Here is a 27,739-nt window from a genome sequence, read left to right on the forward strand (position 1 = left end):
AAGATTGAGAAAATAGAAAAAATTTATTTTTTTTAAATAATTATTTTAAGTATTTTTACAAAATATAATTTATTTGATGCCAATAAATCTAATTTGGTTGGTTATTAAAAATTTTACTTTTTTTATTTTTTCTAAAGTAAAAAAAAAAAAAAAAACTGTTTTTGTGTACATTTAAAAGTAATTTATTGGCAATAACTAAACCTCCCGTTACTTTTGACCACCATCCGATTAACGTTAACAAACTCCTCCTAAGAAGAAGACAATGGTTGATGGCTTGTACTTTGATAATCGACGCAAACTGGATGATCAGTTTTTTAATAGCTTAGTGGATTTTAGAAAACAATACTATTTGCCTCAACCTTATGCTGCAATGTTGGTGATGAAAGTTTTTTTTAGCTTCACCAAAAAAAAAATCTTATAATTTATGAATTTTAAAGAGATTTATAAAATAAAAAAAATATCAAAAATCCATTAAAAATATTTGATTAGAACATGCAGCGCTCAAATTAATTAAATTCAAAAATTTTATAATCGAAACATCTCTCAGAAGGTTGGCTTTAGAACTAAAGAAAAGTTTACTTTTTTTTCATTTATTTGTATATTTATAAGAAAGCTTAGAATATTTTTAATATATAAGAAAGTGTATATATATAAGAAAGATTTATGAAATATTTGGAATTATTATTTGGAGAAAATAAAAATTAACTAGGATTATATTGAAAATGAAATGTTTTAAAGATATTCATCCAACTAGCAGTAAAATTTTCATTATTTAATTTAATTTTATGGTGCCACCAATTTTTGGCAATCTATCTCTCCTTTTTAATTTGTTCCATCTGTATCCAACTACCAGACTCAAACCACATTTAATATCGCCATCAAATGTAGCTGAAATATCAAAATCTTCGGATAGGAAAAATTCTGATTTTCCTGAGGATTTTTGAATTTTTCCAGGAAAACATACTGCAGAAAGGACAAAGGGTATCGACAATAGACTAATCCCAGCAAATTGAATCTACTTTCTGTCCATTTCCCAACACTGTAAGTCCTTTTTTACTTAAAATATAAAAGCAAATTCCCAAATAAAGAACAACATGTGTCCTTAGCTGAGAATCGGATAGTGCCAGGAGCCAGAAACAAACAAGGAAAAGAAAAAAAGACAATCCAAATGCAAAGCCCAACCAACTTGGAACAAGATAATTGGTTCACAGGAACTTAAGATCTCAACAAGGAACACTCACATGAACATTTGATCCTAATTAAAACATAAGAAGACATGATCTGGTTCTTTAAATGAACAGAACCAGACATGAACTTGTCAACTACAAAAGTGAAACGTGGTCTGTTACATGCAAGGAACGACTCAGGTTCCTTGTCGTTTCATTCAGTTGTCGGATATCTGGAGTTCCAATACTTCTCAATCTCCTCAGCTGTTCTTCCAGGAATCCTCCCAGCAATTAGAGACCATCTAATTATTACATCAGAAACTTGAGATAAAGACGATAATGAATCTGGAAACTAAAGAAACTGAGAGAAACAAACGCTTTAAAACATACCTCTTTCCAACTAGATTATACATCCTAATGACAAGCGCTTCCTCATCCTCAGAAAATTCAAGCGTCTTTTCTTCATTACTTTCTGCTGAACCAAACAACCCAGCATCAACATCTCATGATACGTAGAAAAACTTGAACAGATAGAAGAAATAAACTGAAAACTGAGCAGTGCAGTTCAAAGTGGATACCTTGAGAGTTCACAAAAGTCTCATCAGAAGAAGAACGTTCACTTTCAGCCATATGGGAATTTAGTACAAGATTGCGTCTCACCGATTTGCCAATAAGAACACTCAAGTATGAGCCAGATAGGGTTTGAGGCAATGCAAGTGCTCATACATATTAATAATATCTTAGTGGTGTTGGAAGGCACTGTTCCCCAGAATAATAAAAAAATAGAAGTTTATCTTTGAGAATAAACAAATGTATGGTGCTAAGGAAGGGAAGAATGTTAGTTGAATTAATTACAGGGTTGCAATCTGCCACATGGCATGACTGTTGGAGCTGGCCCACTAAATTGAACTCGACGGGATTCAAGCCCATTAGTTTTAATCCTCTTTTAACTTGATTTTCTTCTTTTGCTGCATGCAGTTATTACAAGGTACAGGTAATTTCCTTGGTATTTCTCTCTTGCGAATTCACTGCAAAGCACTATTAGTAAAATCTAGATTTGCTTAAAGAAATCATATTTAATCAGGACTGCGAGTGCCAAAGTTGTCTGTATATACTTAATTATTGAGGAGCACTACCCCAGTCTAATAAAGTCTGCTGTCGTCTCTCAAAAGGTGACCCCATGATTATAGGTCGGTGTTTAAATGTCACTTCTCATCCATCTTTATCCTTTTCAATTTGTTCTTATCAGATTATCTTGATCCAGATGAGTTTCTTGCAAATTTCCTGATGTTTCAGTCAACTGAAGTTATGATTTGTAAATGAATTTCGTTCATTTTTTTTTCTTTTACATCAAATCTAAACTAGAGAATGAGAAAGATGAGCCCATGAAAGAGCAGTTAATAAAAGCAGGCTACTTTGTGAGCAACTCATACAATACTCAACAAAAGTTCCCTTAGAGAATTCCTCTCAAGATGATTTTTCTCTCCTCTGTATAGAGAGAGAAAATCCCCTGGAAGATTTTTCTCACCGGAGAAAATCCCTTCTTTTTATTCCGATTTTCTTGGGTTGTAGACCCTTGAATTGTCACTTTATCGGCTTCCCTTGTCTGGAGCCTCACCTTTCTAGCTTAACATTGGGTTTCCCTCTCCACCACCACTAAGTGGAATGGTAAATAATTCTATTATTTTACTTCTTACAGCCGCCAAAAACAAGGGTGATTGTTCCTTAAAAGCTGCTTGTCTATTTATATTTTCCTGTTTTATTCATGCGAGATAAGAAATTATAAGGATACTTTTATGGTATAATAAATTAACAGGATAGAGATATTCATGTAAAAGTAATTTATTTTGTTTTAAAAAACTTCTAATTAGCTTATGCAGGATAAGGATAATGATAATAATATATAATTTTTTTATAAATATTAAAGTGTCCAAAAAACGTAATTGAAATAGAACATGTGAGATTCCTTTTATTTCTTTCCTTGTAATAATTGTTTTTCCATGTTTCTTCTTTCTTTTAAGATTAGTCGCTTTACATCTCCGGTCGATTGGCCTTTCTTTGCCCCTTGGATAGGGGAAGGCCACTTCTTCCTCAACCCAAGCATGAGTCTCCCTCTCCCTATTTGAATTAGGTGTTGATGATCGCTGGATTTCTTCACCCCGGTCTAAAAGGCCAGACCCATGAAAACAGTCCATGATCCGAAGGCTTCAATATTCCCCTCGAGAGTCAGGTCCAGCCCGCTCAGTAACAGGGCCGGACTCCGCCTAGACTCCTCAATCAAGCCGGCCCAAACCTCTTGGCCCAGTAATCAGGCCCTCACCAGGCTCAACTTCAGCCCTACCATTCAACCCAGCCCGGAAAGGGAAAAATGACCAAGATGCCCCGCTGGTAGGTCCTTCCGCATGCGTATCAGAGGAGAATTAATGGCCGTTACGCATGGAGCAGGCGCCTGACACATCCGTACATACGGAACTAGGCGGCAGAAGACAGCTAGCATTGTGGCTAAGAGACAGATATATATATCACGGTAGAGGCCACGCAGAGGGGGGTCTCTCTTCTTCTTCCTTTTCCTTCCTGGACACCATTTTTATTTCTTTCTGTAACCCTTGCCTAAATATACTACTCTGAGCCATAAAATCTGACTTGAGCGTCGGAGGGCCTCTGCCGGGGCACACCCGGTAGGCCCCTGACCATTCTTTCTTATTTTACAGGTCCCTTCACCAGGAAGAACATGGAGAGATCCACCAGGGAGCCCAGCAAGAAGGGACCTAGAAGAAAACCAGATCTATCATGGACCAGGAAGAGGAAAAGATTTATCAGGTGTAAATATTTATTTTTCTTGTTTCTTTTTGGAGGTGGTCCTCCTTTACTAGCGATTCCAATTAAATCATTTTAAGGACGTTCACGACACCCAACTCCGTTTTGGATTGCTCCGATTCTTTATAGGCTTTCTCTTAAGCCTGCTTTTCGGTCTGGTCTTTGTTAAGACTGTTGGAAAGAATCCTCTGCCATGATTGTAAATCAATCAGTATTGGAAAGAATCCTCTGCCATGATTGTAAATCAATCAGTGATCAAATCTTACCATGTTTAGCATAGCACGATTCTAGGACATGATTGAGGGCACAATCAAAGGTCTAATTGTTCATATTATGTACTATATAAACTCTGTAACTTACTACACAAGAGATAAGAAAATAGAAGCAGTTTTCTTCCTATAATCTCAATATGGTATCAGAGCAGGTTCCGATCCTGGAATTATAGCCGTCCTGCAACCATCCGTTACCAGATATTTTTCCCGACCTTCTCTCACTAAACCAACCTACCAGATACCTTTCCCAACTTCTTTCTCTCACCGAAACAACAATGGCCGACCACCCCAGCCCGGCTGACCAATCCCAGGCAATAATTGATCCAATAGCAGACTTGTCACAAAAACTATTCCAGTTAATTCAGAATAGCCAAAATGGAAATCAGAAATTAGCAAACCAATTCAATCTTGATTCAGCACAGCCACCGTCCGACATAAAATTGAATGATTCCAATTATGTTGTCTGGACAAAGATGATGGAGATGTTTATCACAGGGCGAGGGAAATCAAACCATCTGACTGGGACTCCCTCCCCTCCGACAGAAACAGACCCCACAATTTACCTGTGGCAAACTAATGACAGCATTGTCCGAGGATGGTTAATCCAGACGGTAGAGCAGAAGCTCCGTCCAAATTTATTGCAGCACAAGACAAGCAAAGGACTATGGGATGCCCTCAAGATCAGATTCAATACAGGTAGCAACAAACTTATCATTTACGAGTTACAGTCTAAAGCATACAAATTAACACAACAAGGAAGCAATCTGGAAGATTTATACAACGATCTTCAGGCCATCTGGGCCGAGATCGATGAAAGACAACCGACCAGAATCGAAGGAGACAACAATATCACTATCCGGAATCGGGAAATCCAGGAGGAACGTCTGTACCTATTTTTGGCCGGAGTACAGTCGGACCTCGATCCAGTCCGTCGAGAAATTCTCAACGAGGAGCCATTGCCGACCTTGGACAACGCCTACTCTCGGGTCCGAGGTGAGAAGTTGTGCCGTGCCATCCACCTTCCTCTTCCATCACCAGCGACAGCAGGTTCCGACCTCGTGGGGGCCGGTCTATTGGCTAAAAACCGGTCAGACACAGACAAGTCATCACTCCGGGATGATAAATCAGGCTTAAAATGCACCCATTGTGGCGGATCTCGACATACCCGGGACGGATGCTTTAAGATCATGGGGTATCCGGAGTGGTGGGAGGAAAACAATATCCGTAAGAAGAAAGGAAAGGGACAAGGCGCAGGGAATATGGCCACGGTCACTACCAGCGGCACCCAAAAGGCTGCCTGCGACAATAACCTGATCGGACAAATGGAGGAAAACTCGGGCAACGGACAGGGCTCAGGGGTTGCAGCGGCACTACAAGGAGCCAAGAAAGGAGGAGGCACGGGTGTCCCTTATGATCGGGAAGGAGGTATTTTAGGGTTAGAAAGGAGGGACAATGACCTTTCTACCCCTGTCTCTTTAAATAAATCTAAATGTGCCCCTGCTTGTTTTAATTCTTGTAAAATTAAATCACTGGTCCCGGATGTTTTAGATAAGTCTGAATCATTAGCCCTTAACTCTATCGGTCATACTCACAAGGTACAAAATGCTAGTGGGTGGGTATTTGATTCAGGAGCCACAGACACTATGACTAATGATTCTTCAGATTTTGTTGTGTCAGCCCCACCCTCAAAATTCAATATTCTAAACGCTACCGGCGGCTCCTTCCCGGTCATCGGTGGTGGTACCGTTTCTATAAACCCCACTATAAATGTCTCCAATAGCCTCTATGTACCTTCCTTATCTTGCAAATTACTCTCTGTCAATCAGATCACTAAACAGTTAAATTGCAGAGTACTCATGTATCCTCATTTTTGTGTTTTGCAGGATATTCATACGGGCACGGTACTGGGCCGTGGTACTGAGAAAGATGGATTGTACTATGTGGAGGAGGTCTCAAGTACTGGGTCAGCTCATTTAGCTCAAGGGTCCTCAACCGACAGTTATGGCTCTGGCACCGGCGCTACGGCCATCCCTCAAGTGATTATCTTCGTACTTTGTTTCCTGAGTTTAAATCCATTGACATTCCAGTTTGTACTTCATGCGTGCTTGTAAGAGTCATAAGAGTACTTATCATATATCCACAAATAAATCTAATACTCCCTTCTCAATAATACACTCTGATGTATGGGGGCCTGCCTCGGAATCTGTCTCCCCTGATTATAGATACTTTGTGACTTTTATTGATGATTGCACTCGTGTTACTTGGGTTTACCTGTTAAAACAAAAAAGTGAAGTGGCTGAGAAATTCTGTGATTTTTTCCGCATGATTAAAACCCAATTTCACAGGACCATTCAAGTCCTCCGATCTGACAATGGGGGGGGGAATTTGTAAATAACCATCTCCAAACCTTTTTCCGGGATAATGGGATCCTTCACCAAACTACTTGTCCTTATACACCACAGCAAAATGGGGTTGCTGAAAGGAAAAATCGACATATCCTTGAGACTGCCCGAGCCTTATTGTATGAAGCCCAAGTTCCTCCTAAGTTTTGGTTTGAAGCAGTTGCCACATCCATTTACCTCATCAATCGACTTCCGTCTCGCGTCCTTAATTTCCAATCTCCCTTGCATACCTTGTCCTCTCATCACACCATCCCTTCCCATCTCAACCTTCCACCTAAAATCTTTGGCTGCACAGTTTATGTTCACATTCCTAAAACACACCGCACTAAACTTGATCCATGTGCTCTTAAGTGTGTTTTCTTTGGTTATGGTGTCCATAAAAAGGGCTATCGGTGTTTTGACCCAATCTCTAAACGGCTCTTCACTACCATAGACTGCACTTTTCTGGAAGAGGAATATTTTTTTCCTTCGCCAACTAGCAGTGAGGGGGAGACAACGACACAATCACCACCACTGCCAAATTGGCTTAGTCAGGGGGGTCAGAACTTGATCATTCTTCTCTTCCTGAGTCTACACCAGAACTGGGAGACACTGACCATCTAGTACAGTCCTCGGTCTCAACGTCACAACCAGAACCTGACACCGTAGAATATCCTGAGGAACACACAACTGAGGTATGTGAATCTGAACTTTCCCCTAGTTCTAATAACCTTACCACTGAACCCATTTCCTTTGAGGTTCCTGAAACAGGCCAATATGTCCTACTCCCTCGAAATAATAGAGGAATTCCACCCAGGAGATATGATCCAGAATTCGAGGCAGTCAGGTCCAGATACCCTGTGGCAAACGTTACCAGAGGAGAAAGACTATCACCTCAGTTGGTCAACCTACAGAAAAACATTTGCTCAGAATGGATACAAAAGGATGCAGCTGAACTCCGTTGTGACAACAAGGCGGCAATAAGCATTTCTGAAAATCCAGTTCAACATGATCGAACAAAACATGTTGAAATAGACCAATATTTCATCAAAGAAAAGTTGGACAGTGGTCTGATATCTTTACCGTTTGTTCAATCAAAGGATTAATGGGCGGACATCCTAACCAAAGCAGTAGCTGGACGAATATTCCATGAGGTTTTGGGCAAGTTGGGTATGCTAGATCTACATGAACCAACTTGAGGGGAAGTGTTGGAAAGAATCCTCTGCCATGATTGTAAATCAATCAGTGTTGGAAAGAATCATCTGCCATGATTGTAAATCAATCAGTGATCAAATCTTATCATGTTTAGCATAGCACGATTCTAGGACATAATTGAGGGCACAATCAAAGGTCTAATTGTTCATATTATGTACTATATAAACTCTGTAACTTACTACACAAGAGGTAAGAAAATAGAAGCAGTTTTCTTCCTATAATCTCAATAAAGCCTTTCTTGATGCTTATAAGCGATGAAATTAAAATATTAAAAAATTAATTAATCTCTAACAAATTTCCCACTTTGCTTCTTTTGGCTGAAATTCATAAATTAATGCATCTACGGTGGAACATAATAGAAAGCAAACCAAAAACTAATGAGATTGTAATTATTTTATTAATTTTTGTCTATTTTCAGTAAGTAAAAGTTCATTGAGATGAAATTTTTTTTTACCCTGCTTTCTTTTTTATTTTCTTGGTACTTTTTCAAGTAGAGCTACTTCTAGCTTGGATTGATCTGTTGCATGAAAGTGAAAGGAGGATTGGAGTACTTGCCTGATTGACGATGGTGACCCCTCTCCTCTTACTTCTAATGCTTGTCTAAAGGCTGCTTTGATCCAAACTGTAAAATCTAGTCGTGATTGTGGAAGTTGTCACTTTCCTTTTCATTCGATGTATATTTTCTTAAACCGTTGTTATTATTTGACATTCGATTTAATAAAATTTTAATTTGGATATATTTTTTAAATTTATTTAATAAATGAATTAAATATAAAATTATAAATATTTAATTTGTTAAGGTTGGAGAATATGTGTATTTATTTCTTTAATTAAATTAGGGTTGGAAAAAAAAATTATGAACTTTTTTTTAATAACATATATATACTTTGATAAATAATTTATTTATATTATATTGTTACTGACTCATTTATTTTGGAGGTAGATGTATTAAAATATAAAAATATAAGTAACAAATATAAAACTTAAATTTTATTAGTAAAAAATAAATAAAATAATGAAGAGTATTTAATATGTTATTATTAAATATATTAAAAACACGAAAAAGTATAATAACAATTATAAAACTTTTTATTTTAAATATATTCTTTACTGCTATTAATAAAAATTATTAACCCATTAAATTATTTAATTTTAAATATATTATCTTAACTATAAAAATTATTAGAAATATATATCAATTAAATTACTCATGAATTATTTAAAATTAAATTCAATAAAAAAATTAACTCTGTCTTGACTCGTTTTTTAGCTTCAATTTATTGATTCAAGTTCCACTCCAACACAAGAAATTATTTTAACGAATCAAAATTAAACGCTCCAGAACTCAGCGGGCTGTGAGCCATTTCAAGGATAGAGCACGATTGTAAAAAAGGAATGGAATTATAAAAGCTAGAATCTAACAATGTGTAAAGCCATTGCATCAATTTCCATTTCAATTCTAATGATTCATAATCTGAACTGAGAACAGAAACACTCTGGGTCTAACAGACGAGTGTAAAGACAAAAGCAACGGGTCAAAAACAAATTTACAGTATGAGAATAATAACAGAGATTTATGATACATGAAGTGGGAGAAGACTGAAAAATCCATATATTTTATATTAACACTTGAAATATAGCAGCAGTATATCGTTGGCAGCATGGAGATGCTATTTAGAATCCATGAATCTTGATTCGCTCTTTCTTCACTATGCCTGCCTGTTTGCCAGACCATGAGACAAAGGGATACTCAGCAACCCCCATAAGTTAAATTATGAAACACAAGCAACAAGAAGAAAATTATAACGACCTGAACAAGGAAGGTGGAAACATTTTTCCTTTGGTCTCCTTGAAGCTGAATAACCTGTGTGAACATAACATTTTATAGCAATTAAATCTATGAACCCACCAAAGGCAAATAAGGAAAGAAGGAAAAATAAAATAAAATAAAATTACCTGACCAAGCTCTGGATCCTGGACAACAGTGCCATTGCAGCAAAACTCTTTCTTTAGGTCCTTCAGAATCTTATTATAGCTGAATTCCTTCTTCAAACCCTGGACAGTTGTTAGGCTTTTCCTACCATTTCGCTGTTGTACGCGTATATGAACATATTCCTTTGCTCCAGCACTTGAATCAGCAGCATTTGCATCGGCAAAAGGATCTAAATGAAGTTATACAAGACAATGCATGAAAAATGTCAGTTTACTAGAAAAACATACAGATAAATGCTCATTTTGTATTTTATAACTTGGTGCTAATGCAGGCCCCATTCAAAAAGGCAATTATTCCAACTTAGATAGCTAAAGTGCTGAGAGGAATATTGAATCAGGAGGAATATTTAAATTATCAGCAGTGCAGTCATTGTTGCTGTGTTGTGTAGTTCAATATTCTCATTTTCTGCTAAAAATCATAATAGCATTAGATTCAAGGTGCTGAGTTTCCAGACACGACTGAATGATAAATGAAGGAAGAAACATACCAAAGGCAGTAGGAATTTGCACATCGAGTTCAGACATGAACCTTGGTTCTGATCAATTGATGGGAAGTAACAAAGATTTCCTTTGATTTCAGAAACAAAAACTTGCAGCTGCAATAGGGTAGTTACTATAATTAGCGCAAGCTAATGACAAGAATTCATCAGCGATCAGACAATAAACTATAAACATAATCAATAACTTCAAGGAGACAATGAGGAAATGCAGTTTCTAGACCACAAAGATAATGTACAGCACATCACCTTTTCAAACTGCAAAGGAAATCCTGAATATGCACATCAACATTAGCCTTAAATCGGAAATTTAAGAATGGTTGACACATGAACTTCTAGCAATAGAAGATAGAGGTAAGCATACTTGGGTAAGACCATCTACTGCCTTCTATTTTAGGTGACAACAACTGTTGTTTTTAATCTTTGGGAACTTTGTTTTTCCACCTAATATTTGTTTCAGAATTGAACGGATGTTCATATATTACAATTGTTGACAAGGACTTTCTTTAGGAATGACATTATAATCTATGAGTTGTTTGTGATCATGGTCTTGGCATTTGAGAAACCAGTGCCAACAAAGGAAATAATTAGTACAACAATCAGTTGGCAGACTTCTAAACCAAAAAATTAACTTAAAAATCTTGCAAAACATAAAGACAGCCAAAGTGGGGAAAAAGCCAAATCCTGTCAATGAAAGCAATGAAATATCTGCAACCGATAGAATACCACTTTGTAATTTGCCAATAATGACCTTTTCAAGGTAAATATCATTCTTCCAAGATGAACTAAGAAAAATACTTTAATTTATTGGTCCACACTTGGTTTTTGGGAAACTGGAACATAACTGCACTTTGGGCTGATACCACAGAAACATGCTGAATAAAAAGGATCTATAAAGAGTTACAGAATCAAACTCGTAATAAGCAAAATTCCAATTGCTTCATCAGGTGCAGTAATATATAATTCAGAATACAGCATTCCTTTATTTCCTAAAGGGGAGAAGAGGCATCCTTGGAATCCTAAGGTGAATGAATGTTTGGTACAAAACATGTCGTGAATTTCTTCTGGAGGAGACAAATGGCACAGAGTGGACATAGTTATATAACTTGACTAAAGAATATATGCCATGTATTAAAAATTTTGCCATATTATCCTAAAGTTTGCAGCCAATCATTAAACATGACTAAGAATAACAAATTCTAATAAGAATATCCAGAGAAAATGATTATTCAATTTGAATAACAATACAATCAGAAAGACCAAAAAAAGATTGGTGAATATCGGGTTTTTCTTTACTTGCATACCTAAAACATTGTTGAATTTTCAATGTCCAAAAAGCTTATCAATCTACTCGATGACAAAAACACATCCCAAAAAATAATTAAAGAAAAAAACCACAAAATCCAACAAACCTTATAAATAGGGGTCTGAAGTTTCAACCTCAATCAGTGAACATGAATCACAAAGAATGAAATGAAAATGGGAAGATGACAATAGGATAATAAAAGAGAAGACTGGATTGAATATTAGAAAGAGAAAAAAGTACCTGACCTCTTTTAAAGGAAGAAGCGAAGGAGAGGACAGGGATCGAAAGAGAAAATGAAAATGTTAAAATGGGTTTGGTCCTCTCCTGTTTTTATATTGGAGAAGAGTGCTCTTGACCACAAATAAGTCCAACCTATCTCAAGCACTTCTGGATTTTCGCAAATCCAGCTCCCTCAATTTACGTTTCCATTTTTTAACTACAGATTGTCGGATGGGGTTGGCATGAAAATTCATATAAATATATCTTTTCTTTTCCTTCTTTTTACTTTACTTTTTTCCTGATTTTGGGATGTTTATAAATGGGCAAAACAAGTAAGAAGAGGTGGGGAATAAGGGAACCTAACCTCCTCCATTAAACAATTGTGAAGTATAAACCATAGATAGGCTCAGGGGTTTACTTTTAAGCTGTAACATTTGACTCGTGAAATCAAATGGGGATTGATCAGTAATTCTCAATTAACATAATAAACCCCAGATAAATATAACAGGAACATAGACATTTTATTAAATAAACGATCAGCAAAAGCAAATATTACTCGCAAGGCCTTGAAGAAGCCAATCAATCACACATCACTATCTTAAGAGCAAATGAGAGAGCCATTAAAGTCTCCCAAAAACCACAAATACATAAGCTTTATAAAGATAGTCAAGAACATTAAAAAATAAACGATCGAGCGTAAAATAAATGAAAGTGTATTTCTTATCCTAAAATATTATACTTATACATTATAAATAAACTTATTATCTATTAATAATAATTTATTCAAATATTCAATTAAAATAATAATTTATTCAAATATTCAATTAAAATAAAACTTTAATTGTTTACTTTAATTAGTTTAAAGTTAAGAACATTAAAAAATAAATGATAGAGATTAAAATAAATGAAAATGTATTTCTTACTCTAAAATATTATACTTATACATTATAAACAAATTTGTTATCTATTAGTAATAATTTATTCAAATATTCAATTAAAATAAAACTTTAATTGTTTACTTTAATTAGTTTAAAGTTAAGAACATTAAAAAATAAACGATAGAGCGCAAAATAAATGAAAGTGCGTTTCTTACCCCAAAATATTATACTTATACAATAAAAACAAAACTATTATTCATTAGTAATCATTTATTCAAATATTCAAATAGAATAAAATTTTAATTGATCATTTTAATTAGTTTAAAGTCATTAAAGTCAAGAACTTTAAAAAATAATCAATAGGGCACAAAATAAATGAAAGTGTCTTTCTTACCCCAAAATATTATACTTATACATTATAAACAAAATTATTATTCATTAGTAATCATTTATTCAAATATTAAATTAGAATAAAATTTTAATTGTTCACTTTAATTAGTTTAAAGTCAAGAACTTTAAAAAATAAACGATAGGAGGCAAAATAAATGAAAGTGCCTTCCTTACCCCAAAATATTATACTTATATATTATAAACAAATTTGTTATCTATGAGTAATAATTTATTCAAATATTCAATTAAAATAAAACTTTAATTGTTTACTTTAATTAGTTTAAAGTGAAGAATATTAAAAATAAACGATGGAACGCAAAATATATGAAAGTGCGTTTCTTATCCCAAAATATTATACTTATACATTATAAACAAAATTATTATTTATTAGTAATCATTTATTCAAATATTCAATTAGAATAAAATTTTTATTGTTCACTTTTATTAGTTTAAAGTCAAAAAAATTAAAAAATAAACGATAGAGCGCAAAATAAATAAAAGTGTGTTTCTTATCCCAAAATATTATACTTATACATTATAAACAAAATTATTATTCATTCGTAATTATTTATTCAAATATTCAAATAGAATAAAATTTTAATTGTTTCCTTTAATTAGATTAAAGTAAAAAATTTTAAAAAATAAACAATAAGGCGCAAAATAAATGAAAGTGTTTTCTTTACCCCAAAATATTATACTTATACATTATAAATAAACATATTATCTATTAATAACCATTTATTTAAATATTTAATTAAAATAAAATTTTAATTATTCACTTAAATTAGTTAAAAGTCAAACATTGAAAAATAAATGATAGGGTGCAGCACATAAAAGTGTCTTATTTATCTCAAAATATTATACTTATATATTATACACAAAATTTTTATTTATTAGTAACTATTTATTCAAATATTCAAATAAAATAAATAAGGCACAAAATAAATGAGAATGTTTTCCTTATCTAAAAATATTATAATTATACATTAGAAAAAAATTATTATTTATTAATAATCATTTATTCAAATATTCAAATAAAATAAAATTTTAATTATTGATTGTAATTAGTTAAAAATTAAAAAATAAATAATAGGTGCAAATAAAAGCGTCCAAAAATATTATACGTATATATTATAAATAAAATTATTATTTATTAATAATCATTTATTCAAATATTCAAACAGAATAAAAATTTAATTGTTCACTTTAATTAATTAAAAATTAAAAAAATTAAAAAATAAATAATAAAACATAAAATAAACTAGGGTGCGTTTCTTATCCAAAATATATAAATATTATACATATACATTATAAAAAAAATTTAAAGTTGAAGATTTTTAAAAAATAAAAAAAAATAAAAGGGCAACCCAGGAACTCCAATGCCCCATTTAGAATCCACCAAGCAGACAGAGGACAAGGTGAAGGGTTGATTCCTTCTGGATGTTATAATCAGAAAGAGTCCTTCCATCCTCCAGCTGCTTACCGGCGAAGATAAGCCTCTGCTTATCCAGAGGAATAGCCTCCTTATCCTGAATTTTTGCCTTGACGTTATCAATAGTGTCGCTGCTCTCCACCTCCAAAGTGATGGTCTTCCGGACAGTCAAGGTCTTCACAAAAATCTGCATTCCTCCACGAAGCCTCAGCACAAGATGGAGAGTGGATTCCTTTTGAATGTTGTAATCAGCCAAAGTGCGGCCATCTTCCAGTTGCTTTCCGGCGAAGATCAGCCTCTGCTGGTCTGGTGGGATTCCCTCCTTATCCTGAATTTTTGCCTTGACGTTATCAATGGTGTCGCTGCTTTCCACCTCCAAGGTAATAGTTTTCCCAGTCAAGGTCTTAACGAAGATCTGCATACCTCCACGCAGACGGAGCACAAGGTGAAGGGTAGACTCTTTTTGAATATTATAATCAGCCAAAGTGCGACCGTCTTCGAGCTGCTTTCCGGCGAAGATAAGCCTTTGCTGGTCTGGAGGAATTCCTTCCTTGTCCTGAATCTTAGCCTTGACGTTGTCAATGGTGTCGCTGCTCTCCACCTCGAGGGTAATAGTCTTGCCGGTCAAGGTTTTCACGAAGATCTGCATACCACCACGGAGACGGAGGACGAGATGGAGGGTAGACTCCTTCTGGATGTTGTAATCGGCCAAGGTACGGCCATCCTCAAGCTGCTTCCCGGCGAAGATGAGACGCTGCTGGTCAGGTGGAATCCCTTCCTTATCTTGAATTTTGGCTTTGACGTTATCAATGGTATCACTGCTTTCGACCTCGAGAGTGATTGTCTTTCCAGTGAGGGTCTTAACAAAAATCTGCATCTGTACAAAATAATAAAAAGAAAAAATTCAGCAAATCAAACTAAATGATAACGAAATCCTAAACCCTAAAATACAGGAAAAAGAAAAAGGAAATTAATTCTACCTTGAAAGATTTTGATCGAACGATGAAGCTTGTCAATAGAAGAGAAGAGAATAACAATGGTGGAGAGGTAAGGGTTTCGACTTTCGAGGATCAATTTATAGAAGAGGAGGTACACTACTCCATCACGCAATAGGATTTGAACACGTGTAAAAATGACTTGTCTTAGTTGACAGGGAAGAGAATAGCGTCGTCTGGTAATTTACTGTGTGTAGCCGTTTGGAATCCGATGTTAACGAGGTTTGGGTGGACTGCAACGGAGATATAACGTCTGTGAAGACGGAAATAACAAGGTGAGAGATGACAACGTCGTTTAGTTAGACCTAGCCAAAGCTTGGGATCCAGGCAGAATCCAATAAAATTTAAAGAGATTAAATTAAATTATATAATTCTTTAATTTTAAAAGCTATATATATATATTAAATTTTAATATAATTCATAAAAATAATTTTTCCTTTACAATCACGGTTTAATTCCGTATTAAATATATTTAATTCAACATGGAAACACTAATTTTTCGTGTATTTATAAAAAAGAAAAATACATTTTATGTTTTAAAAATCACTAAAAAGGGTGACTTTCAATTTTTTTTATCTTATTAAATTAGCAAAAAAAATTAAAAAGAAAAAACCACTTTCATATTTAACTTATTAAATTAATGGAAACCAATGAAGGAATCCCATTTTCGTCTTCCCATTTTTCGCCACGCAGACATTTTCCATGGAAACCATTTGCAAGATTATCTTGAAGTGACGTAGATATTTTAGTATAAAAATCTTCATCTTTTAAATAGTAAAATACAATTTTTGCAGGTAAAGTAATAAATATTATTTAATTATATTTATATTATTTTATTCAAAATTAAATAATTCATAATGTTAATTAAAAATACATTAAGAAAATGACAAACAAGTTAGTTGTTAAAGATAAAGTAACTTATAATTTAAAATAAATAAAAAATAATTTTAGTTTTACTTGGTCAAAGAAAATATTATTTTCCAGGCTAGTGCACCTAATTTTATAAATAAATTGCTCCCTCAGTAAATTTTTACTCATTATAAAATACATTTTATTTATTCCATAAAATAAATATATATTTATTTTTATGTTATTAAAAAATATAATTAATACAGTTGAAGTAATAAATTTATATTATTTTCTTTTTTCAATTTTTATGCTCTATTTTAGGATTATTTTTAAAATAACAAATTTTACTTTTCTAAGAGATTAATAATTAAATTGTTTTATATATATATATATATATATATATATATATATCATTATAAAAAGGCAATAATAAATTTTTTATTATATTTTGACGTGTCAGTCACGTATTAAATAATTTTTAGCTGATTAAGTGGCAGGTCCCATTGGATTTGCAAAGTTTTTTTAAAATTATTTTTTGAATAAATTGTTTAAAAGCAATGGTTGGATGGGCATCTGTATCCAGTCATGCTAAAGGTAGATAGTTCTTTGACGTATCATTGCATTGTAAAGGTCATCTGACCAAAAAAACGGTCATCTAAAAGTGGGACCCAGACAGCTAAGCACGGGTTTCCAACGGCGAAAAATAAGAGAAGGGAAAATATCAATTTTTCTCATTTTCTATATTTAAATTGAAAAATATCAGGAGTATATATATATATATATATATATATATTTTTTTTTTTTTTTCCTTGACGATGCATTTTCCATGATCCAGCAGAGTTAGTACAAGATAGAAGGGAGCTACAGTTCAACCCATGAATCTAAAATAAACATTTCAAACAAGCCCAACAATCAAAAAACAAAATCCAGAAATCACCACAATCCATAATCCAGAATCTAGAACATGTGAGTCGTACCCAATCCACACCAAACAACACTGCAAACACATAATCCATTGTGTCACCGTCTAAGTCACTGAAGAATTTAGAACAGGGAAAAAAAATACAACTGAAAATCATTGGCAGCAAACTCCTATAAAAATCATGGCAACACAAGAAAGATAGCAGAAAAGACACAACAAGCTTTCGTGCAACTAAAGTCAAATTGAGAGAGTACTCAGCCGAATAAAAATAGCTCAAAAAAAAATCAGTCAAAAAAAAAAACAGCGCGAGCAGAGCTCTCGGCCAACCATTACCTTACCAGTGCAGTTTTAAGGAGTAATTTTTTAAATTATACATAAATTTAAAAAAATTATTAATTCATATAAAATTTAAAAATATTTTTGAATCTTGTGTGTCAACTAAATGTGTTCGACACCATGAATGTTGAACTAACCTTAATGGAATTTGTTCGGTATTATAAATACCGAATAAGCTGATATGTTAAAGTACACTGCTTTTATGGCTGCCATCTTGGCGAAATTCATCGACACTATGAGTGCCGATGCATGCACAGTTGGCATACTTTGTTCCGCAACGGTAGTACATAGCATGAACAACTTTTTAAAATTATCAATATAATAAAATGGTATGATTAGATTTGAAAAATCTTTCTGTTTTCATGATTCTATAGCATTTTATCGTTATGGGCAAATCCAAAATTTTTGTAGATAGAGCCGATCATTAGTTTCCAACCGTGAGGTGAAAGCGAGCCCGGACTTTTTCCAGCTGTTCAATAGTCCCTTCGTATAGTTTTTTTATCTATATGCATTAGAATCCCAATTCATGGATCTCTCGGTTCGAGATCCAATTGGGGGATCGAATTGATTATGGAAACATGAGTTTAATTAGTCGATTTATTGCACTAGTAGTGCCGAATAAAGTTGTGGCTAAAGCTTTCGCATTATTTTTTATTATTTTATCTGTAAAATAAAATACATAATTATAATAACGTTAATAATTTTTAAAAAATATAAAAAATTAAATTAATAAATTATTTAATTTCTCTTTTTTTTAAGTTTTTATAAATTTATTTTATTTTTATTTTTATATTATAATATTATATTATGTAAATTGATTATTATTAATTTTATTTTATGTTAAAGTTATTTTAAATAATTTTTAATATCTAATTATACAATGTAATTTTTTAAAATAAATATAATTAAAAAAATAAAATTTAATAATTTAAAAAAAAATAAAATAAATTCTTAAATTATTTAATTCTTATTGTATTTGTTATTTAATTATTTTAATATAAAATTTAATAAAGCATACAGGTGCATACACCTGCATGCAAAGCAGCACTCTTTTGCGCTTATAGTTCCGAAGAGTATTCTGCTTACACCCAGAGTTGGCAACTAGATCAGCTTGTTCTGTATTTATAGTGCTGAAGAAGCTGAATTTCCATAATTTTGGCACCTATAATGTCGAACTTGCATTTGTTCGATGTTATGGATATCGAACTAACGTATTCGGTAATATGACTGCCGAATACGTTGCGTTGACACGTAAAATCTGAAAATATTTTCGGATTTTGTCTGAATTGATAATTTTTTTTTAAAATAATACATAATTTGAAAAATTGCTCCAGTTTCAAGATGCAAATGCTACACAAATGAGGAATCTTCATCGCTAGAAATAGAGCCACCAGACCCTCAATCCAGAATCTATAAAGCCAACCCTCACCATCAATATCCGCCAGAAACCTGTAAAAGAAACACAAATCAAGTGTTGGATAATATTTGCCTCCAACTATTAGACAATTCTAACCACCATATCTTCGCATAGAAGAGTTGAAAATGAAGAGAGTGATTTTTCTTTTTTTCATTTGTTGCAACTTGCAAGCAATGTCATTGTCTGAAAGGGACATGCTGTAATAAAATGATCTAAGGAAGTTACAATCTGTTCCTAGAAGAGTGCTTACCAAACAATTTTATTAAGGGGTTTTGGTTTTTTTGGATTATTTCTTTAGATATCAACTAGAACAGGTTGAATCTGAATCAATTAATTAACTTGTGATTTCTCAAATTTAGTGATGGAATTTCAAGAAGTTGACAACAAAACAATTAGTAGAAAATTCCATTGGATTATCTGTAACAAGTAATCATTATGACTCGTTCAAGTGGCCTGCTCAGCGATATATACATCTGTGAAGCAGCGGCAGCGGCAGATATCAAATGGCTCTCGGAAATGCTACTTTAGTACTCAACAACGCTACTGCAGTTCCATCGGAAGGAGTTGCAGCCGGTGCTCGGCGGAGGCTAGAGCTGATTGAAGGATACGTGTTATTGACAGCCATCACACTATCCTTTCTATGTGTTTCTGGATCAATTAGACGTTGTCAACACAATGGATTGCTCAGATTCTTGGTAAGATCAGCTTATAATTTCTCTGCCTGTTCAGTATCCTACATCATAGGCCAGATGCAATCAGCTTCCTTTCGAAACGAGCTTTTTGCCATTTGGGCAGTCTTTTTTCTGATTGTTCTTGGAAGCTGTGATTCAATCACTGCCTTCAGTCTGGAAGACAATGAGAATCTCAACAGATATAATCTTCAACTTTTCGTTCAATCATTTTGGGTTGGTTGGTTGATTGAAACATATGATCATGAAACAAAATTTAAGTATTTGCTGTTTATTCTTTTGGCCTTATCCATGTTCAGGACAGACGAAAGAGGCAGAGCTATGTCATTGGCCGGCAAATCGTCAGGTTTGGTGAAAAACACCAAACTCATTGCTGACTTTATGGACTATGAGCACGAGTTGAGCAACCAGGAGGATATTGATCCTACGTGCATGAAAGGGTACAACTATTTGGTGATAGGAGAAGCTGAGGAGAAAGCAAAATTAGCCCACCCCATTACAGGAAGAGATTGAATATTGCAGATCCTGAAGTTGTCACCACTGATAAGATATGGCAATGTAAAGGGAGGCTTCTAAAGTCCACCGGAGGTAATAGAAAAACTGAGCAGCTAAAGGACATGTGCCTCTCGTTTGCATTGTTTAGACTTCTGTGTCGTAGATTTGCAGGATATTCCTTGTCGGAGAGCTCTCATGAGAAGACATGGAAGCTTGTTCGAAACGGTCTACTTTTTAAGGAAGGTGATAATGAAAGAGCATTCAGAGTTATTGAAGTAGAACTCTCATTTCTCTATGATTTCTTCTACACGAAGTATCCTGCCATCTTTAGAGGAAGAATGTTAATATTTAAAATCATTCAGCTTATTACAGTCGTAATTGTTTTCTGGTTCACAGTGTCTACACTACAAAATTATCGATCACCAAATGGATATCTGAACCTCATCACCATCACTGGACATAGCGTTGATGTTCTAGTTACAGGCATAATGATGATGGCCATCATCTTTGTAGATATCATGCAAGCTTTCTTGCTTATATTTTCAGATTGGTCAAAAGTGATGTGGATTTGCAAGTATGTACAGAAAGAATCATGGCAAAATAGAAAATGGATAGAGAAGATGATTGAAATCGTATGCCATGGATCATGGTTAAAACCTTGGGAAGGAAAACTCGGGCAATACTCTCTACTTGAGTCCTTTGATCACAGCCCATTTAAACTGATATATGACTATATTGTCACTTATTGTACAAGTAGACCAGGAATCAAAGAAAATGCTCACATTGAATTGCCTGTTGAAGTGAAGAAAGCAGTGGCAGATTCAATAAGAATTAACGAACGGCGATTGACAAATGGTGTAGCTTCACTGGAGCGAAATGGTGTTGCAGACCAACTTTCATGGGCATGTAGATTAGAGACACAGGCACATGTTTTCATGGTCTGGCATATAGCCACTAGTCTTTGTGAGTTTAAATCATCAGAGCAAGTTAATCCACAAAGTCTAGGAGAGAACTTTGTAGTTGCAACAAGCTTATCTAAATACTGTGCCTATTTGGCTGTTTTTGCTCCAAGATTTTTGCCAGATCATGCTTATACGACAGAACTTATTATTGACAAGGTACTTGGGGAAGCCAAGGATGTTCTGATTGGTTGCAAGAACCGCACGAGCATTTATGAAAAGTTGATGGCACTTGACAAAGACAATACTGAAGAAACTATAATTAAAAGAGGTGCAAAGCTTGGACATGTTATGATTGAAGGAATAGAAGACGAAGAGCTAAGATGGAAGGTTCTGGCTGATTTTTGGGCAGAGTTGATGTTGTTTGTGGCTTCATCAAATGACATACAAGTTCATGCAGATTATCTAGCCAGGGGTGGAGAGTTTGTGACACACTTATGGGCTTTGCTTACTCATGCTGGTATACTCACACAAGACTCAACTGAGCAAGATGTTTGATCTATGTGCTTTCTTTCTTTGTTTCTTCATTGTCTTTTGATGGTTTGTGAATCTTACTTTTTATTAATAATTTATAAAAACAAAGTAAAAAATAGTTTAATTTATTATTGGTGAGAATGCAGCATGATGTTGTACACAATAGAACAAAGCCCACCCATAGACCAATAAACAGAATAAATAATATATATAGAATTAGGATCCTCCAGTAATGCTTCCATTGAAGATCTCAATTGTATCACCTTGGCAAACATGGTGCCACCTGAAAGACCTATCGTCGTCCATCACATTCTGTTTGTATATGAAAAAGTAATCTGATGGCAGATGAAAATGCAGCATTTGATTCAGCTTTTCCAGCTCTTTTCTCAGCTCCCCAACTTTGTCTGATGCATTCAATTCCACCGGTATCTTCTTAGCACCGCACTTGGGTAGCACCATCAGCTTTAGCTTCTTGGTTCCAGTGGTGGTGGCTCCAGTTGATGGCCTTATGTTCACATTAATTTCACTATTATCCCTCAGCTCACACTCGCTTAAAGAACGAGTATCCAGCAATTCTCCACCGTTGGATTGGAGTATTAGCCTTTGGATTGGAATAGAATCCATTTCATGTATCTTTTCTTTTAAATGTAAGATGGTATCATCAACATTCATTTCTATAGGGACAAGCATTTTGGAGGATGATATCCTGAGGATGAGTTGAATTTTGTCGGAAGTTGATGATTCTTCAATCTTGATTTGATGCTTATGATTATTATCAGAAGCTATAAGGAGCTGGATGCGAGAGTTTTGGAGAATTTCACAGTATTCTACATCACGATCATCCTGAAGAACTTGGCCATTGAAAACTAGGGTTTGCTTGTGAATTGGTATTCCTTGATATTTTTCAACCTTTTCTTTGATCTCTAAGACAGTATCAAAGAAACCCACTTCAATGGAGAATCGTGTGCCTCTCTGAGTCTCGAAGAAGACATCCATTGAAAACTGTGGTGGTTTGAAGAAGCAATGGAGAGAGACTGTGGAACAATCTCCGATGTTGTCTAACTGTGAACAGATATCAATGGCTGTGGATATGAAGTTCTGAAATGAGATTGAAAGTTTTGAAAATGAGAAAGCAATCTTATAGAGGGTTTAGATTCTTTCCTTTGATTATGTAATCCGTTGACAGATATATGGTTACGTATCTATTTTAGATTTACTTACCATAATAAATCTAAATTTTAATAACAGTCACTTTGCTTAATACATTTTATTAAATTAATAAAAATTAAAATATATTATTTAGTAATTCAATTCAAATAGAGTTAATTATTTCACCAAATCTATATTCTGCTTTAAAATTTTATTTTTCTCATATATTTTTTTTATATTAATGAAATAAATGATAAATAATTTATTTAATAACTTGTAATAAGTCTAATGTTGTATAAATTTAGAAAAAAAAAAAGTCTAATTAGAAAAATCGTTATTATATAATAAGCATTTAAAAAAAGAATAATAATTTTGAAATGGGCTAATTAATAATAAAGAATCAGCCGTTTCATAAATTAATTGTCTCATTCAAGAACGTTTCATCAAATTTGATAAATATAAAGAGTTGCCCTTTTTCCTTTATTTTATATATATATATATATATATATAAAAAGAGTTAGCCGTTTCACTACCAAACTTAGGAGATATTAGGGGTGTAAATGAACCGAATCGAGCCAAGTTTTGAAGAGTTCAAACTTAGTTCGTTAAAATTTTTCTAACTCGAGCTAAATTCGAGTTTTACTCATTTCGAACTCGAGCCGAGTATTAAGATGCTTAAATTTGGCTCGTTTAGCAAACGAGTTTAGACGAGTCGAGTTTTTATCGAGTTGAGACGAACTTTAATCGAGTTTAGTCTTGAATAGTTCACGAGAAATTTAATTTATTTACATGTATAATGAGTTTTAATTTAAAACTAATAAGTTTAAAACTAAAATAATTTTAATTAAATAAGTATATCTATAAATTAGCACGTAAACTTATAAAGATGAACTTTTAAATTTTAATGACCTAAATATATGCAAATTTAAGAGTGTAACTAAACTATATAGAGCTGAATTTTAGAAAATTTAGATTTGACTCATGAAAGTATATGTAAGGTTTGAGTTTATTTCTCTTATGATAGTAATTTCAGTTTACTTAACGAGACTGTTCACGAGTCTATTCGCGAGCTTGCTAATGAACTCATAAACGAGCCGAGTTCATGAGTTTTAACGAGCGGAATAATATGGAGCTCAAACTTGGCTCGTTTACCAAATAAGCCTAACAATTAAGTTCGAGTTTGGCTCGTTTAGAAATCGAGTCGAGTTAAGTCGAGTTTTTATCGAATCGAATTTCGAATAGCTCATAAACGGTTTGATTCATTTACATCCCTAAGAAATATGTAATATAAGTTGGATTTTATTTAATACCAAGGCGTAATAATTATTTTATTAAAAAAAAGAAGTGTAATAATTTTTTTATTAAATATTTATATTTAAATTTATATATTTTTACATAAATTCTAATATAAATATTTAATATAATCAATTTTAAATTTATTTTCATATAATATTGAATTTTACATTAATATTAGCTAATTAGATTTTTTTAGTAGAAAATTAACGTAGGTATTAAATCTAAAATTTTCAAATAATTAATATATTTTAACTGATTAAATTGATTCAAATTAAGCGACTAATTAGCCTTGATATATATTAAACAAAAAGTTGGATAATATTTGATATTCTCACTCTTAACCTCGGCCATCTAATATTTATGGAATTATAATTATTTAATTTTTAAATTTTATGAAATATATTTATAAATATTTAACTCTCAAGAAAAAAGATAAGATTATATATATTCTATTTATTTTATTAAAGATTTCAAATTTAAAATTTGAATATAAAATATATTTAAAAATTAAAAAATATCATTTTATTTCCTTAATTAATATATTTAGCGTAAATTTAAATTAATTGAATTAGTGGATTTGAAATGTCAAATATAATGTAATAAATATTGTTGCATATTTATAAAAATTAAACACGAAAAAAAAAATTATCTTTTTTTCACTAAATCTTTTGTCCAATTCATTGTAGAATCAAACGCTTTCACCAAATTCGTAATTTCATTCATCGTAAAGAACCGACCGTTTCACTAAGCTTTTAGTCTAATTGATAATTTTATCAAGTATTTTCATAAAGAAGAGTATAGAGTAAATTATATCCTTACCCATTAATAAATAAATAAATTAATATTATTATTTCATTTAAAATTTTTTAAGTTAATAAAAATTAAAATTTTCCATTTTAAATAAAATAAAATAATAAAATAATCAATTAAATTAAATTATTGTGAAACCATGAGACATTGTATGGTTGGAACAATAAAGTTCAGATTACAAGTATCTAACGCAGGCACATAGGCATTTGTGTGTATTAAGATAAAGCTAATCCAATTTTGCAATTCAATATCTATATATACCAACCATCAGTGTGACTAGATGTTAAATTTGAACACGTTTAATTCATCTTAAAAACTCATTAAAAGGAAGTGAGTTAGGTCTGATTTAAATTTGACGTGATATCAGAATCTCCTGTCCATGTTGAACCTCCCGTAAATATATCATGTTTTAGTACAATCTTGAGTACGAGAAGTGTATTGAATTTACATAAGTTTGGGATGATGTGCTCTTATAAAATCTTAAACACTCCACCTCTTGAGCTAAGTTTTAGACTGAATTAGGTATGATCCAGTGCAATCCTGAGTATGAAGGGTGTATTGAATTTATATAAGTTTAAAATAAAGATGATGTGTCTTTATAAAATCTTAAACACTCCGCCTCTTGAATTAACTTTTAGGCTGAATTAGGTATGATCAAATTTAATAGTGCCTTCCATTTTGAGTAACTTCTTCAAAACAATTTTCTCCAGATTCTGTAATGGGCTTGGAATGGCATTTCCAGCCACATAACTAAATCTTTGAATGTTGAAGGGAGAACTGCTTATCTTTAATTCACGTTATCACACAAGAAGGGATATGTTAGCAAATGAGGACATATTCAACAGAGATTGGTGTTTAAACTACACATACCCAGCATGACTCTCTAGATGAAATTCTATATTGACAAGGCTCATAATTCATACTCTACATTGTCCTGCCCAAACAAGTCAACATAAATACAATAGGTCATATGATTTGAAGGCTCTCCAAGACCAAGAGGTGTTTAATCTTTTGAGAACTCAGAAGAAAATGAGATAGCCAGCTCAATCATCCCCTTTCATCTACTGAAGCAAGCAAAGAGAATAGCAAGAAAGCAAGAAAACTGATGATTTAAACAAAGTTGTCCTAAAATGGAACGTAATCAGCTTGAAAGCAGATGCATAACATCACAATTTTTCCCCTCAAAAGAAGGGGGGAAAAGATATGGATGAAGATGCCAAATCATTCCATATTAACACCTGGTGTTGGTAGCTAAATACAAAAAGCATTCACATCATGCCATCCACTTCATGCTGATCAAAGATTACACCATTTCTGCACCTGATTACTGAAATCTAGCATTCATATTTGTCTATAGCAGCCAAGGAAGAATTCACCTTATTCAACCTGAAAGGCAAGAGAAGCATGACCTTTATCCCAAATGAAATGGTTAATGGGCTTTATGCAGAATCCAACTCGTAGGATTGCTTTAAAACAAAAAAGAAATCAAAGATAACAGATCTGAAGTCCAGGTTTCCACGCATAAATGAAGAGTTGAAGACTGGCTCAAAAAGGATCTAGTGCAAACCTTCATATGTTCAAGTGTACTATCATCCTCTCCATGAAAAATAGAGACAAGGATTTTTCAAGCATTGGGCAAAGAATCTAAAATGGGCAAAGTTGCAAAAGGTTTGGCAATATAACACACAGTGAAGCAGAACAAATATCCATTATCAAATTTTACTTATAACCTTAGAAATGGATATTTTACATAGAACTACCACGATTTACTTTAATTAGAAGAAATCAATTACCTAACCAAGCTGCTAAGCATACATTCATTAATGGATACCCCTATGCATAATCAAAGAAGTTACCAGAGAGTGAGACATCGGCGTATAGTTTTCATTATAAAGATTGGTTAGCATGAGGTTTTTTATTCAAATAGCTTAGTTATCGGTAGTAGTTAGTTTTATTATGTGTTTTCTTAGTTACTTTTTCACTGTTGTAAGTCTTTGTTACCGATTTACTGTTGTAAATCTTTCTTTTTAGTTACCCTTGTTAATTTCCTCTTTAGATAGGTCTTGATAGTGTATATAATGACTCTGTTTGGTTAGTTTTGACAGTGTGGTAGTAAAATTGTTGATCGATTTTCTCTTCATCTCTTTATCTTTCTTCTCTATACATTCATAAGAAGAGAGAAAGAAGAGAGGAGGAGGTTGCATAATAATTTCAATTCCGTGGAGAAAAGAGAGATTTGCAGCAAAAAGGAGCTCTTTTTCTCCAAAACACCGGAGAATTTCGAGCACCGAATGCTGATGGTTTGCAGAGCAAGACGCGCGTACAACAAATGGCCAGCGATGATCCCTAGCGTAAAGTATCAAGAATACGGGGTCGTTTCATTTAGACCGTTGTATGTTAAACGGTGCGTTTAACAAAGAGTTGCATGGGGAAAAAAAATGTGCATCCCACTTTATTTTTCAAGCAATCTAAGCTGAAGTTGTGTTATTTCAGTGGAATTCATTGATATCTCTCTCTACTTTTTTGTTTAGAGAGAAACTCTGAGGCTCTAGAGTTTGCAGATGAAAGCGTGAGGAGTGGTCCCTAATCTTGTTTTTGTTGGGTTGATATTTGTTGTAGTTTTGTGCTTGCAGGTTTCAGAGCATCAAGAACCACATTTATCTCTTATCATTTTCTGTTAAGGTTCCATTGATTTGATGGTTGAGTCATGGGATTCAAATATTTCGAAAGGCGCAAATAAAATGCCAAAGAACTTCTACAATTTCCCCTTCATCGGTACAGTG

At 33.3% G+C, this 27,739-nt stretch overlaps 5 protein-coding genes across 8 annotated transcripts; 1 reads left to right on the forward strand and 4 right to left on the reverse strand.

Annotated features, from left to right (window-relative positions):
* Positions 1–996: 996 nt before the first annotated feature.
* LOC110603384 (transcription factor CPC) lies at positions 997–1,953 on the reverse strand. Of its 2 annotated transcripts, none has more exons than XR_006348911.1 (3): positions 1,745–1,953; positions 1,557–1,638; positions 997–1,468 (listed from the first exon to the last, which is right to left on the reverse strand). XR_006348911.1 is itself a non-coding variant. In XM_021741097.2 (3 exons), the coding sequence occupies exons 1-3, from the start codon at positions 1,794–1,796 to the stop codon at positions 1,381–1,383; spliced, it is 225 nt and encodes a 74-aa protein (XP_021596789.1). In that variant the 5' UTR covers positions 1,797–1,952; the 3' UTR covers positions 997–1,380. The 2 variants fall into 2 exon arrangements, 1 of the variants encoding a protein (XP_021596789.1); XM_021741097.2 differs by having other exon boundaries at positions 1,557–1,641; positions 1,745–1,952.
* A 7,321-nt stretch (positions 1,954–9,274) lies between these two features.
* LOC110603469 (protein translation factor SUI1 homolog) lies at positions 9,275–12,531 on the reverse strand. 3 transcript variants are annotated; one of them, XM_021741208.2, is made up of 5 exons: positions 11,892–12,531; positions 10,332–10,439; positions 9,808–10,013; positions 9,662–9,715; positions 9,275–9,570 (listed from the first exon to the last, which is right to left on the reverse strand). In XM_021741208.2, exons 2-5 carry the CDS (start codon positions 10,366–10,368, stop codon positions 9,526–9,528), a joined length of 342 nt encoding a protein of 113 aa, XP_021596900.1. In that variant the 5' UTR covers positions 10,369–10,439; positions 11,892–12,531; the 3' UTR covers positions 9,275–9,525. The 3 variants fall into 3 exon arrangements, with proteins under 3 accessions (XP_021596900.1, XP_021596898.1, XP_021596899.1); XM_021741206.2 differs by having other exon boundaries at positions 11,887–12,531; XM_021741207.2 differs by having other exon boundaries at positions 11,753–12,531.
* A 1,854-nt stretch (positions 12,532–14,385) lies between these two features.
* Positions 14,386–15,704, reverse strand: LOC110604293 (polyubiquitin). Its single transcript, XM_021742460.2, has 2 exons — positions 15,546–15,704; positions 14,386–15,442 (listed from the first exon to the last, which is right to left on the reverse strand). Exon 2 carries the CDS (start codon positions 15,440–15,442, stop codon positions 14,522–14,524), a length of 921 nt encoding a protein of 306 aa, XP_021598152.1. The 5' UTR covers positions 15,546–15,704; the 3' UTR covers positions 14,386–14,521.
* Positions 15,705–20,390: 4,686 nt separating this feature from the next.
* Positions 20,391–21,725, forward strand: LOC110603946. Its single transcript, XM_021741954.1, has one exon. The coding sequence runs from the start codon at positions 20,391–20,393 to the stop codon at positions 21,723–21,725; it is 1,335 nt and encodes a 444-aa protein (XP_021597646.1).
* A 187-nt stretch (positions 21,726–21,912) lies between these two features.
* On the reverse strand, positions 21,913–22,697 carry LOC110604277 (ubiquitin domain-containing protein 7SL RNA1). Its single transcript, XM_021742443.2, has one exon. It carries the CDS (start codon positions 22,695–22,697, stop codon positions 21,918–21,920), a length of 780 nt encoding a protein of 259 aa, XP_021598135.1. The 3' UTR covers positions 21,913–21,917.
* Between the last annotated feature and the right edge of the window lie 5,042 nt (positions 22,698–27,739).

This window comes from Manihot esculenta, chromosome 16 (genome assembly GCF_001659605.2).
Source record: "Manihot esculenta cultivar AM560-2 chromosome 16, M.esculenta_v8, whole genome shotgun sequence".
Lineage (NCBI taxonomy): Eukaryota > Viridiplantae > Streptophyta > Magnoliopsida > Malpighiales > Euphorbiaceae > Manihot > Manihot esculenta.

Bases quoted from the DNA above. Each gene is read 5' to 3' on its own strand.
- LOC110603384 (XM_021741097.2), bottom strand. From the start codon at position 1,796: ATGGCTGAAAGTGAACGTTCTTCTTCTGATGAGACTTTTGTGAACTCT. The intron at 1,642-1,744 runs GTATCCACTTTG...TGTTTGGTTCAG, and splicing joins GACTTTTGTGAACTCTCAAG to CAGAAAGTAATGAAGAAAAG. The intron at 1,469-1,556 runs GTATGTTTTAAA...TGTAATAATTAG, and splicing joins TATAATCTAGTTGGAAAGAG to ATGGTCTCTAATTGCTGGGA.
- LOC110604293 (XM_021742460.2), bottom strand. From the start codon at position 15,442: ATGCAGATTTTTGTTAAGACCCTCACTGGAAAGACAATCACTCTCGAG.
- LOC110604277 (XM_021742443.2), bottom strand. From the start codon at position 22,697: ATGGATGTCTTCTTCGAGACTCAGAGAGGCACACGATTCTCCATTGAA.
- LOC110603946 (XM_021741954.1), top strand. From the start codon at position 20,391: ATGTGCCTCTCGTTTGCATTGTTTAGACTTCTGTGTCGTAGATTTGCA.
- LOC110603469 (XM_021741208.2), bottom strand. From the start codon at position 10,368: ATGTCTGAACTCGATGTGCAAATTCCTACTGCCTTTG. The intron at 10,014-10,331 runs GTATGTTTCTTC...AACTTCATTTAG, and splicing joins GCAAATTCCTACTGCCTTTG to ATCCTTTTGCCGATGCAAAT. The intron at 9,716-9,807 runs GTAATTTTATTT...ATGTTCACACAG, and splicing joins AGGATCCAGAGCTTGGTCAG to GTTATTCAGCTTCAAGGAGA.